This window comes from Andrena cerasifolii, chromosome 3 (genome assembly GCF_050908995.1).
Source record: "Andrena cerasifolii isolate SP2316 chromosome 3, iyAndCera1_principal, whole genome shotgun sequence".
In the NCBI taxonomy this organism is placed as follows: Eukaryota; Metazoa; Arthropoda; class Insecta; order Hymenoptera; family Andrenidae; genus Andrena; species Andrena cerasifolii.
The window spans coordinates 12,397,675-12,411,590 of record NC_135120.1 but is presented as its reverse complement, the minus strand read 5'-3'; the positions used below and the strand labels follow the sequence as shown (position 1 = coordinate 12,411,590).

General features: G+C 46.1%; 2 protein-coding genes across 9 annotated transcripts in view; both read left to right on the top strand.

Annotated features, from left to right (window-relative positions):
* LOC143367365 (uncharacterized) overlaps positions 1–8,946 on the top strand; it is a 48,445-nt gene extending 39,499 nt beyond the window's left edge. For 4 of the 7 annotated variants that reach the window (XM_076809101.1, XM_076809100.1, XM_076809102.1 and 1 more), the window contains 2 exons: positions 820–957; positions 3,082–8,946. In XM_076809101.1, coding sequence (XP_076665216.1) covers positions 820–957; positions 3,082–3,482 — 539 coding nt within the window. In that variant the 3' untranslated portion in view covers positions 3,483–8,946. Of the gene's footprint in view, positions 1–819; positions 1,078–1,415; positions 1,690–3,081 lie in introns of all 7 variants that reach the window. The other 3 variants (XR_013085023.1, XR_013085024.1, XM_076809103.1) reach the window with 3 other exon arrangements.
* Positions 8,947–11,527: 2,581 nt separating this feature from the next.
* Positions 11,528–13,916, top strand: part of Snf4agamma (SNF4/AMP-activated protein kinase gamma subunit) — a 139,569-nt gene continuing 137,180 nt past the window's right edge. The window contains exons 1-2 of one of the 2 annotated variants that reach the window (XM_076808960.1): positions 11,528–12,048; positions 12,715–13,270. The gene's annotated coding sequence lies outside the window, so the exon portion shown is untranslated. Of the gene's footprint in view, positions 13,271–13,916 lie in introns of both variants that reach the window. The other variant, XM_076808959.1, reaches the window with a different exon arrangement.

Genomic DNA, 13,916 nt, shown 5'->3' with positions numbered 1-13,916 from the left:
ATGTGGGAAGCTTGCAACTCCCATATGACTTGATACTTGCAGTTGCTTAAAAATATTCCTCTTCTTCAAGTACCTTGCAAGTACAGTGGGTGGCCAAATTATTATACTCAAACAAAAAGGCTTGAGATTCTTGTAAGTTTAAGCGATGGAATGGCTGTATCTCTGCGAAAACTGGTCGCAAAAATATTTAAAAAACACATTGTAACTCTTGAAGTTTCTAGCCTTTGAATCAAGGACTCCAATTTCTTTTTCATCCATTGTGATACTGTTTTATCAAGATGAAGCGCAGGAAACGAAGTTTCAGAAATTTTTGTCTAGTTTGAACTATGCACGGACTAAAAAAATGTTTCCCGGTAAATCCAACGAAGAGCTCTTATAGAGCAAACTTCTCTCTTTAATTTCGTTTTTCTGGTTTTGTCGTATGATTTTTATTGACCGAGTTATTCGCGATCAAAGCAAAAAAGGGACTTTTCACTTTCATGAGTGTTTCGGAAAGCTAAGAAAGTTTCCTTTCAGAGCCTTTAGTTGCCAATTTAAGATTTTTTTTAATCGTATTAAATCCATTTTAAAATGATCCCCAAAATTGACGAAAGTATTTTGAGTATAATAATTTGGCCACCCTCTGTACATTAAATCAAACATTTATTTTATAAGTAGTTTCGATCCTAGCGAAACGATACTAGAATATCGAATCGATTGGTGTGCTGATAGTGTTTCATTTACTCACCTCTTGGATTCGTTTAAATCCCCAGTTTAAAGCCCCAATCGTTTTAAGAAGAGTCGGTGTCGACATTAACGATTACGAATCCTGTGTTACAGACGCTCAAACAAGGATAAGAGCAGGAGACGCGCAAACCACGCATAAAATGGTCGGCGGTGTGACACTGGTCGGCGGGAACGGGTCTGAACTGACCAGACTTCCTGGTGGCGCCGAATTGAATATACTGCCGGCAAATGGTACGCTTTACGTTGAATACACTCAATTATCTCCTCTGTTCCAATACAGTCGAACTCCAGGTGTTCGAACTCACTGCTAAATCCTTGCCATTTGTGCTGGGAGGCCATCGCATTGAAACAGTAAGATATCATTGATCTAAATGGTAAATCAGGAATATTTAATCCACCTTATTTCATGTTCGTGCCGCCCCAATATGTCTGACATTCCCTTGCACCGATCTACTTTAAAAATAATGTAAATGCCCCTTCCCCCGATCTGTCGCGAAGAAGGAATTAATTCAATGTCCAGTACATACGAATATATTGAAAATCTCGTTGCCTGCGATTCCGAGCAGCACCAGCGACGCTAATTTTAAAGATCATCCTGTATATACGATTGTATGTAAAGAATTCTCTTAACACAATTGAACAATGCCTGATTAATCCTATAATCGTACACGACGATGCATAATGTTTAGAAAAGAAAGCAGTACGCTCGGTGCTATCAGAAGCTTATCAACTTTCTTGGACTGTGGACGGATGTCCTGAAGTCAGTTTCGAAAATGTCAGCTCCTATTATCAAAGCGTGAAATCATTGATAAAGGGAGAATCTAAGCTTCTGCCCATCCGTGCCGTCTTTGCGTCTCAACGTGCTCTCGCATAAACGGAGGGTTCTGCTGCACCGCTACGCCGACCGAAAAGTGTCGCGCGCAAGGTGCAATGAAACTGAAAGGCATCGCACACCAAAGGCAGGTCGCATCGTTGCGATTTTGTAATGAAACGGTGCCAGAGAAAGCTATTCATTTGCAGAGCGACTCGTGCGAATCCCCTGTACGTGTCGCTTTGAAAATGGCTGACAAGTTCTGAAACTATTAAGTTGAGTCGTGTGTAACTTCCGATTCTCCCGTGTTAAGAAATCTGTTACACTTGCATCGACTATATCGGCCACACCAGTCTTAGCAAGGGTCAAAGTTCTCGACGTAAAGATACGTGGAACACAAGTCCTCGGGCCTGTGTAACTCTACAGGTGCGTATGGACTTCGCGAGGCTTCCTCGCGAGGCAGGCCTCGCGGAGTGGAGAGTCTAGAGACCACCTTGAAATGATCGCTTTATGCAAAGTGAAAAGGAACGGGGAATCCACTCCGCGAGGCCTGCCTCGCGAGGAAGCCTCGCAAAGTCGGTACCCTGCTTAAGGTAGGCTCTCGCTACGCCTCGCCTCGCTTTGCCTCGGCGCAACTTTTCGCACTCACGTCTAGGCTCGCGTTGCCTCACGTTTTCCGCACCTGAAGTTATCTGAGCTTTCCTCGGTTCAAGTGTTTGGTCAGTAGCTCAGAGAACCTCTTCCTTCCTCTTTTAGCGGTCACCGAAAGCGGTGGCGTTGCATCCACTCACACTAAGCCTTGCCTCTCTTCCTCAAAATTTTCTCGTGGAAGAATCCGCGGCTCGGAGTCGCGCCGAGGCGAGACGCATTGTGAGTCAAATTGTCAAAATACATAAGAAAAGGATAGGAAGAATAAAATGAGCCGCGGCGAGGCATAGTGAGAGCCTACCTTAACACAGGGCGAAGACTCGCAGCTTTGTCCGCAGTGTTCAGGTCGAACTATGTTTAGTTAAAGCCAAAGCCTAAAGGCGAGTACCAAAACTGTATCTGCTTCCAACTCCTACCAGTCTCTCCATTGCTCGGTACACCCGCGCCTGATACTTAATGCCCTGACACAAATCGTATATACATGGATATAGCATTCAGAGCTTGAAAAAGACCTTTGAAAAGGAAAGTCAATGAATGTGCTTTGGAATTAGTTAGACTTTGCCCGTCAGATGTTTTAGCTGCGAAAGAACGCCGACGCCACTCGAGGCGCCAGCGATTGAAGCTAGAACTCTACACTGCATTCCACTTTAGAGCGGACTCGTTCCGCGCAGGGATATACCGCTGATTGGTAGGAAGCCGGCAGGGAAAGTGCTACGACCAATCGCGCGTGTCAGATCCGTGGGAGCTGCGCAGAATCGGTCGCAAATCGGTAGCGTAGGTCCGCTCTTATACGGAATGGAGTGTAGAGCCCCGTGAAAGTTACTCGTGACTCAACCTGATACTTGCCCAGACCTTCGCGGCATATATCATCATGCAATTAACGTTATGGGTTGCAGGATTAACGCTGAGCCACGCAGGCGTATCGCTGCAAACGGCGACAGGTAAAGCGGGCTCGACCGTGATGCAGAACGCTCCGTCCACAGATGGTATAGCTCACATCGTTGGCCCCCACACGCCTCTCTCCGGGCTGACGCCTATCGTCACTCCTATGACCGTTGTCTCGCAAGGGAATCAAGTGACCGCTCACATTCTCGCCCCGTCTAGCCTCGCGGGAAAGATGATCACCACCCCGATACTCAAGTCCGTGGCGCAGATGCCGATCGTGAACGCTCAGTATATCAACACGACGACCCTGGTCAAGCCCGTCGTGGTCGTCAGCAGCCCGTCTACGTCGACGCAACAGTCGACGGCGCCTTCCAGCACGCAACCCTCCTCGACCACGCACTCGACCGTCTGACAGAATCAAAGGAAAGTGAGATTAGTTTGAGAACAGGCCGGATCGTGGCGCCAGTGTGCCGCGGTGGCGTCGCTGGTCAACGTCGGTCCCCGCGGATCGTTGCGCCATCGGGGCGGGCCCGCGTCCCGCCGCCAGCCGAGGAGCGACGCCGAGCTGGACGAGGCCCAAGGGGCCGCAGGCAACGGAGCAGCAGTGTCCGTCGCGCTTTACCCGATATCGAAGGGGGTCTTTCTATTTTTCACCGTTCAACTTGCGTTCCTTCGTGTTTAAATTCGATGTTTTGTAGAAGCTCTTCCAAAGAGTAAACCGACTGAGAGGGCGCGCCGAGGCGGGGGCCCCTTGCTCAACTTGTGCGATCGTGCACGGTACCTTGGATCGCGATTCGAAGTAGTACTTATCGGGCGGTTAGGTCTGGGGCGCGGGAACATCGCGGGAACGACGACGCGCGGGGGCAGCTGAGAATTCGAATAGAATCTTTCCAGGCGATTTAGACGCTGTATCAGAGTTCGAGATGCATGGTCCTCGCATGGGGAACCGAACGGGCTGGGAGAAAAAAAAATCTGAATGTCCCCAGCCCCGTTGGTTTCGCTCGCGGGGACCATTGAATTGCTTTTAGTCGCATTACTGATCGAACTGCCACCTCCACGCAATCGTTTTCTTGTTGACTTGTCAATTAAAAGGAGCTTCTGTTGGGGTATTGTTTCGGGGAGGGGTGTAACCCTGCGCATATGTTTTTATCATATAGTACCGAGGAGTCTAACGGACAGGCTAACGGAAACAACCCAACTAGTGGTGCAATCTCGTTTTGTACGATTTTTAAACCGCCTGACCGGCGCATTGAAATTGACACTGTCTCTTTCCGGTACCTTGTTGCAATTGAAGAAGTTCTGCGGAGACAGAGAAGAGGGAAGGGGGTGGGGCGGGTGGGTGAGGGTGTTGAAACGCGACTGTGTTTGACGAGTGATGTTAAATTAAATGAATTGTATGATAAGATTGGTCGAGATGTTTGAAAATTGATTGGTCGAAATCTCGAAATCGGATGGATGATAACGCTTGCGCTTTTTAAATTAATCATACAGTGGCTGTGGAGTAACGATTATTCGGACTTTAATTATCGTACGCCTGTATTTACTTTCGGAAGGGAATTAGGATCGTAAATCGATAGTTTCGTCGTGTTCGCGAATCACGCGCCGAGGGACACGCGCGGGATGGGGGGGGGGTTTATTGTTTATAATATAATGTGCTCAAGTATTTATTCGCTTATATTTATTACTACAAACGTAACTGAGCATCAGAACGTTCGCCTTGGCTTCTTGATTTCCATACCACTAATGGGCCTGAAATTTCATTGTACGCTCAGCTGTGACTAGGAAAAGGAAAAACAAAAGTGTTACGAGATACGTATACGTACGTTTCAAGGTGGTAATTCAGTTTTCTTTTTCTTTCTTTTGTTTATTTTTCATTTTGAATGTGTACATGTAAATGGCTCTCGCTAACGATCGCGGACGGAACGTTGCTATTCTGCATAATAATTCGCAAGCGTTCGAACGAACAAACGAAAGTCGGGGACTTCTTATCGCGTTATCAGGAAAGGCTGGAACTGTCGTATACACATAATGATCGATCACCGTACTATTTTTAAATCGCTTTCTACGCGTGAAGCGAGAAGTTTACGTTTCACCTTGCAAACATTAAATTTCGAGCTTTCGTTCGATATACTCGATGCGAGACCGTTAACGGTGCTTATTCGGATTAGGTAGAATTAAAGAGGCAATGGAAGCTCGGAAGGGATCGAACCAGGAAGGCTTGGGGCCTTATTGAAATCCTTCTCAATCGGGACGGTGCATCTCGTTTGAGCTTCGTCCCCCCCACGATCACAGTTTCCTCGAGGATGGACGACTGCAGAAGTACGAAGCAAGCTCTCTGGCGATGGAAAATTTGTAATACTTTTTAGGCACTGTCACCGCGTGTACTTCTGTAATGTACGATATTCGTCGATTAATCACTCCGGAGCGAATTGAATGAAGATTTTTCTTGAAGAACAGTTTCGACGCTACGTGTTGCAGGCATAGTAGACCCTGAGTGGTCGCTTGATCTCTACTACAATTTCGTGAGTCCCGTAAATCGAAAAATTCCACATTGGTCTAGAGTAGCGAGCGTTTATTCTTTGCCCGATGAAAAAAGGCACCCGACGAATAATGAAATTAAAAAAGAACGACGCACGAGCATATAAGCGAAGATGCTCATTCGAGAGTTGAGCAAACATTCGATCGCTACTTTTCACACGCGTGTGCGACTGTTAACGGTCTCTTTCGGATGTCACGATTTGTACACTAGTATTATTATTACTTGTATCTGCGTATACACATATATATTTTGTTTTTTTTTTTGTATTTTTTAAATTATTTAATCAAAGGCTTGGTCAGTCAGTCGATAAGCTGATGTCATTGTACGTATGTAACATGCGTGGGGCGCTGTGTCTCTAGATCTATCATCGAATTCGTTAAAGGATTTATATATTAAGTTATTGGTTAACGGGGGAGCGGTGTCGTCTTCGATAACGGCATGCAAGGAACTTCTGTGAATTCTCTATCGTACGAGGCCGTCGAAAATGTCACCCTGGTTCTCGGGCGACCTCCATGACCGTGAAATGTGATCCGGCTTAATCGGGATCGAGGCACATCTTTATACGTTCGTTTTTGTTATTCATAGTTATACTGCTCTTTAAAACGAGAGGTGGTGTCGTTTCCAGACAATCCTGAAGAACGAGATTATTTTCAGGGACGAAAGAAATGTTGCCCATTTGACTTTTCCATTGTGATGAATTATTATTACAGACTGTTGACACAGCGATGTCCTTTTTTTTATGGAACTCGACTGAACTTGCGGAGCATGCAGATTATTTTAAGTATCGAATACTTTATTCAGCGACAAGGTCACTCGAGCAGATGATCCCATGCATCATCCTGATCAGTATACTAAACTGCTCCGAGCGGGCAGTTAATATTTTCTATAGTGAAATGACTATTGTCTGACTCCGTTCCCACGACGAGCGCGCGGGGCAACGAGAGATGTTTAACTGCGGCTTCGCCAGGACGCGCGTGTTTCAATAAAATACTGAGTATATAAAATTATCATAGGCGTTACGTGATATCGATGGACTTTATCTACAATTGCGCTACTAAATTAGTAGAGCTTTAGAGTAATGACACTACTGAATCAGTAGAGTTAGAAAGTAGAAACGGTATTTTATTGCAACATACACGCGCGACGGCGTGAAACAAATTTGTCTAGCGTACAGTAGCATGCAGTTTGATTCGCGGTACCATCGAGCGGGAGATGATTTGATTCTTCGCCCTAAATGTAGTCAAAACTGTAAAATCCCTTTCCTCGAGAGTTCCTTCTGAAAAAAAGTCACCTTGGAATCTCTTGCTTGCTGCCCCGGTCGTTTTATGTCCTCGAAACCTGGAGGTTCATCGAAGCAGCTGCGCTTCGCATTCTCGACGAATTTTTCTAACAAAGAATCAGCCTTATCGACACCGTACGACGAATCAAACTGCTTAACCACTGTCCAACGTCATTGTCTATGCTTCACTGGCCTCCACTGCGCAACTATGGTGACATTTTCACGTTCCACCCGTACAATGTACGGTGCACAAGATCCGAAAGCTCCCGAGACTTCGAATACTCGCGTGCCCCCTGGAATCGTTCGGTATCTTCGTCGAAGGTACCTACGGTTGTCTCTCGGTTTACGTTCTCTGTATGTTATCTTCGCGTATTTAGTTTTCGTTGAGTGAAGCCGATGGGAAGAGCGTCGATTCGCAGACATATCCGAGCGTACTTCCCCCTTCGGGCGGGTAACTGGCGAATCGGGGCAGGCTGTTGTCGTCCATTGCTGCTGGTCTTCGCGGTCAACGTATAGAGGTCTTTCATTTTATAAATTTAGCGATAATCGCGACTCTCGAGGGAACGTAGCCCCATTCGATTCGGCGTGCGTGTATAGTAGCTAGAACAGGCGTACAGCGTTGTCATAAACTCGGTGTAACGAATATATTCCGAGCTGCGGCGTAAGCGTGTTAACAGAGGTGCGAGTAGGCAACCACCCGAAGCTTTAGGCTCGCTCCACACTGTCGGTCCGGTCACGCCGCGTTCTCGATCAAAGTCACACCCCCCGAGCGTCCAGACTCGTCCGGCTTGATAGCGTGGACGCTCGGGGATGTGATTTTGATCGAGAACGCAGCGTGACCGGACCGATAGCGTGGAGCGAACCTTAATCGGAGCCTGCGGATCAGTTTTCGCGCCGTCGCTCGATAATTTAATTCGCGACCTCTGTGTACCTGTTCCACCTGCTATGACGCCTGTGCACGGTGACCTTCAGTCTCGTTGAAGCGAGAGAGACAAAATTCACGCGATCTCTCGCGCCTGGCCGTTAAATTTCACGGAGGAAATTCGTATCCGCGCGCGCACTAGTCATTCCCGTTCCCTCCTTCGTTAACGCGGCCAACGGGTCCACTGGGCTTTCGAACCGCAACAGAATTCGGCGCAATTTCCCCTGAATCCAATCTCGAGTCGTGCAATGGATGTAAATAGTCGTACTAGATGTTCGGGGCATTCTTGAGCTGGTATAACCGCGGGCAACAAGGAAAGGCGGCGGTATGATCGTTTAATTGGTCCGTCGGACGCGAGGCGAGCGACTTTTCGGCCCCCGTCCCCTACTCCTCCTCCCCCCCGCCCCAATTAGCGAACCTCGAGGGCGCGATACTTGTTTATTCGTTTCACCACTCTGCCAGCGTTATTCGCCGTCGTGGCTCCTTTGTAGTTGGATCTCCAAGCTGCTCTGTAAATTGTGCGCTAATTTTCGTTCGCTTCTGCCGAGGTAGCTTAGAGACGTTTTCGTTGGGAAGGAGTCGAGTGTCGTTCGTTTCGAGTCGAACGGAAGAGGCGTTGTAAAGGAAAGCCGGTATCAGGATGAATCAAAGTAGAAACGCGGTCGTATCTTGCTGTCGCGTAGCGGGTACGAGCGGCGACTGTCGAGAGAGGGAGAGATGAAAAGCGATAATAATAATAATAGTAGTAATAATTATGATAATTACGATAATAATAATAATAATAAAAAATATCCTTTTTGTATATAGAACTCGTCGGTCGGCGGCAGCCCCGCCACGGGGCGAGATCGGTCGACGATGGGGGACAGTATATATGGAGAACGCGTGCGGGGGAATATATGTGTACATGAACAATGTGATATAAGTAATTAATAAAATTACTTAGCACTATAGCGTTTAAGCAAACTGTTAAACTGTTTACAGCGTAGACATACGATGCTAACTATTATTTACTAACATCCTAAACAAAAAAAAAAAAATTAAGAACCGTAAGGGAATCTAATTGTACATAGGATTACGAGAGAGAAAGAGAACGAGAGACAGAGAGGGAGAGAGAATGAGAGAGAGTGAGAGAGAGACAGTAAGATCGAAAAATGAGAGAGAGAGAGGTAGAGTGAGAGGAAATCACGAGATATAATTAATTATATTAAAATCGAGAGACGAAAAGAATGAAGATCGATGAAGACGGGAGAAATTTGAGAGAGTGAGAAATTCTTCTGGACATTATTCGATAAACAGTTGTTCGAACCGTGTGTCTTCTTGTGTATCCCTCGTGATATAGAGCCTGTAGATTATATATTTCTCGCGTGAATGGGGAAAAAAAAAAACAACGAGGAGAATATGTGTGGGCCGAGCGTTCTAGTAAGAGTGTTGTTGTTGTTGTAGTCTATATGTCGAATTTTGTTATATGCCGTCGATGGTATATGAAGCACGGTGTATTCTCACGAACCTTCGAACAACTTGTTGTGCATTGAAAAGAAACGATAAACGAGAGATTGAAAAAAAAAGATACAGATGCGTGAAAATGATGATGCGCGAAGCGGACCGTCGGGGAAGGGGGTGGGGTGGGGAGGGGGGGGGGACACGTCGACCCCACGACGCGAACAACACCTTTTGTTTTCGAAAATAATGCGACAAATTTCAATACAATCTATTACAATAAAAAACGTAAGCGTGAACCGTTGCCCAGCCCTCTTTCTGTTCACCTTAGAACAACGCTCCTGGAATACCTTCGCGCGAGACTTATTTGAATCTTGATGGCGTTAACGCGCGCAGAGTCGTCTGGCCCATTTTAATATTATATTTTGGGTTTGAAATGCTTTTTAATTTTAAGCTCGACGCGAGGAAAAGAATAATTCCATTCAAATTGATATTTAAAATGCTGTGGGCTATTACTAAATAGATTTGGTGTAGAAACAACATTTCCTTTTTAAACGTGCTTCGCGTCGCGCGCAACACTCGGTTGGCGGCAGAATTACGAATACGAATTCGCAATTGGAAAATCATTTTTATTTGCGGACGATGTTGGGAGGGTACGAGTATGTGCGCAGGTGGCGAATGAATAATTTGTTTTAAGTTGTTCCATTTAATAAGATTCTGTTGCAAGTATGGCTGACAGGTAAGTAAGACAAAAGCTCAAAGTTTATAGTTAGTTTAATTAGTTGATTCTGTCACTTAAATATGCCTGATTTGTAAATAACACGGAATAAGTAAATATTTCACATCCTGAGAAGTTTGTTTATAAAAATAGAATTCTTTGTGCGTTAGAATTTAGATTATCAAGTTATGAATTATCGGTATTCGGTAGTTAATTATATACTGCCAGGGTCACGTTCCTATAATACAGACTACGTAGGTACTTATTTTTGTAATGTAGTAATTACCACTCGTTAACAAGTTTATTTAAGTTTAAACGTTAAATGAAGTGTTAATTGGTAGCTCACTTCAGTCCGGCTCGACTCAACGAGCTATAAATTCGCATAAGTTCTTTAATTTCTTTGTGCAGTTTTATTAAGAATTTCGAAGCAAAAGGTGTACGATTCCTTTATTTGCAGAGTCTACAGACTTATTACATAGTTTTTAAATTCAAAAGAGTCGAAGTTCTTTGAAAAACTACATAATTCAATAGAAGCAGCACAGGAATGAGGTTAGAATAGAAGCGTCGAATACATGTAATTGATTCTAACGTGTGTCTACTATCTAGTGACTTTTGGAATATAGTATACCTATCCTGGTTATTGAAAGGATATCCTAGCGCCGTATGCCATAGTGTAATTACCCAAAACATCATGATAGTTTCTAACATCTTCGACTACATATTTTCGAAGACGCAATTTTGCACAGAATAGGAGTACACTGCGCATATAATAATACTTATTATATGGGAAACAATACAGAATCCAAAATATCCGTATTTCTTATTCTGGTCCAGAGTTTACACATATAACTCCACTGGAACATCCGAAAATCAGTTAACATTTTACCAGAAAAATTGACAAATAAATGTTAATTGTTAGTATATTGTTTAAACAGATGAATTTTCAATTTTTCTAAAACCTGCGGTGGAGATTGAAATCCTCTTTAAAAAAATACGTGATCTTTAAATTGTTACTTCAACAGAAACATTCGTAATTCGCGGATTTCGAACGACCTAGTTTTACCCGCGCTAAATTCTAATTCCTCCCACGCGTAGCGTTACAATCTCTTTCGAGATTTCGCCGGTAACGTTGCATGTGACAGTAAAATGGTAATGGGGTCCTGGGACCCGACAAATCGGTGACGGAAAAATGCATTGGGTCTATCCTATACAGCCGTTCGTCCACCGCCGCGACTCAACTGCAATTTGACTAATTGTAAGAAACGACTTGCATGCAATGGCGTTGGTGTAACCCGAGGAAATCCGTCAGATGTTTCCCTGAGAGACTAAAGCTGGCTGCTCGTCCATCGCCGCAACGCAACCTCGTCCGTGACGCAACGATACGCCGGCAATAGAAGAAAAGGAGAGTGAAGGAGAGCACGCTGGTGCGGAAGATAGCGATCGGTGGTGCCCTCTGCCGTTCGAAGACGAAATTACTTATGCATACTTGCGATCCACATTGCACAGTGCTGAGGGGGAGGGGCACGGACGGTCGCCGTTTCTCTTTTCCGGTTTACTCTTATTCCCATTTAATTGGCCGGTTGGCACGGGTCAGTGTTTTCGGTTGTGCTCGCGTCGGATTTTCGGGCGGCCCCACCTCGACGGCGGAGAGCCGCGTTCATGCACGACACGAGGCGAGCAAACGGGCCGGTGCGGGACTCGGGCGTCCAAGCCGTTGGTTAGGTTCGGTCAGCTGGTCGTTCGTGGGGATCGCCTTGAATGTCGGCGTACAAGCGCGCGGGGCAGTTGGCTCTCGCCAGGGCTCCAGGAAGGATGCGCGATCGGGGGTGTGCGCTTCTCAAGACTGCCACCGGTTTCCTGCGTGCCGGCCGCTTTACGGTCTACAACGCGGCACCATAGCCTCGGTCATTCAATAACAACAATCGTCGTGGGCGCGAACAGTGCTCGACCGTGTGCATCCGCGAGGGAATAAGGGAATTCAGCCTCGCGAACGGAGCTTCCGCGGCCAGCGTCGTGTAACGGTGTACTTGCGCGTTCTGCACAGCTGAAGAAAGAGGGCCGAGAAAAACTTGCGCCCGCGAAGGTTAGAAACGACGATTACACACGGCTCCTGAACGCGACAACGCTGGCGCGTCTCGGCACTTTTCACGGCTCGCTTAGGTTAAGTGTCAGCCGTCATTCCGGCGGCACTGCCGAGTCACAAATTCGAGGGAGATGAGACACATCTGGTGTCGGTTACTCTGAGGATCATTCCTACGGATGTCGCCACGGCCCGCGTGCATCTTTCGTCCCGTGAATGAGCGATAAACATTGGTCGTTGCCGCGGTGAAACGGAGAGGAAGCCTCTCGCCATTGCAACAGGGTCAAATCCAGCATAATTGTGCGCGTTCGTTGGTGCAGCGTGAGCTACCGCAAAAACACGCCGGTCGATACGTTGGACCACGTCGAAAAACGGATTTGTGGAGATTCTCTGACAACGCCGTAGGAATTGTCTTTCACGTTTCTGTTACCGACCGACGCATATACATATATATACACGCACAGTGTGTATATATATATATACATATACATCGAGGGCGACGTTTACTGAATACGTTTACTGGGGCTGTGCAAGTTTCCACGAATCGAACGTATTAATCAATCCCAAGGAGAGAACGAACAGTGTGATGTTAGCCGGCTGTGACGTTTTCGACTCATCGAATTTTGGAGCCGTGGACGCGTCGATTGTTTATGTTCGACCGTGTTCCAGATGCGAGAGACCGGAAGGAAGTGTATGCGACTTGGCGACAGAAATCCACGCTTGACGGGCGCCAGCGAATCATAAGGGCCGGTGTTACGACGTCACTTAATAGCTCGCATGATTTTCGTACTTAATGCAAAACCTAACCTCAACGCGAGCAGCACACGTCTGTTACCGGCAAATCGCGAAGCGCCGTCGCCCTTTCGATTTTAATCGCGAACGGCGGTTTTCACCGAATCGCGCTCCGAAGTCGCCCTTATCCGAGCCACCGGCCGATTCGTACTTAAAGCCGTTCGATCTCGGGAGGAAACGCTGTGCCGGGCGTTACGAAGTTTCTCGGCGGTGCATCGAGGTTCAGTGGCGGAAGATTCTCCCAGTGAGAGGTGCAGCCCGAAGAATTAGCGGAAACGCTTCGCGGCACACGAACGTCGGCGATTTCTCACGCAACGAAAGATTTGCCGAGGCTGGCAAGTGGAAGTTAAGTTTAGCGGACGCCTGATCGATTACGCAAATTAACGGCACCGCTTCCAGACAACTTTTCGACAGTGCAGCGCATTGTATCAAGGTAACTGTCTATTTTCGTATCGCGCATTTCGTATAACGCGTTACGTGCCCGTTCGCGATCAATTTTCTGCAACGTCCTGCACGCTTAGATTTAGAAATGGCTCTCGAGTAAGTACTGCTAAAGCTTTTTCCCCCTCGCATCTTAAGTTATATTTCTTGCGAAGTAGTTTACATAAGTCGCGTGGGTGCTTGGCCAATCTTTGGGAGGGTTGCTCCTTTATCGTTCTGCGAAATGAAAGTACGTGTAGATTTGTGTTAGTGGATACCATTCTCGTACAGTTTTTCTTACACAGAAAATACAGCAATTTTTTTTCAACGCATTTCCATTGTCTTCTAAAATTTTTCGTAAACAAGTAGATCGTAGTATTTCGCGTCAGCCGCGCTGTACATTCGGTATATATTGCGCGTATATTGGAAACAATTCGGGACAATTTATGTCCACAGGAGTGGCCTTTTGTCGTGCATTATTTATTTAACAATTTTTCCTTTCAGAATTATCATGTTACTTTCGCTTGATTTTATTTTCGACGCGGTATAATTACTTCTATATACCGTGTTTGGAGTTTCACTTCAGAGTTGCGATACAGTAAAATTATGAATGGGTAATGAATATTACTGAATTAATTTATGGCCTCTTTGGAACGGGA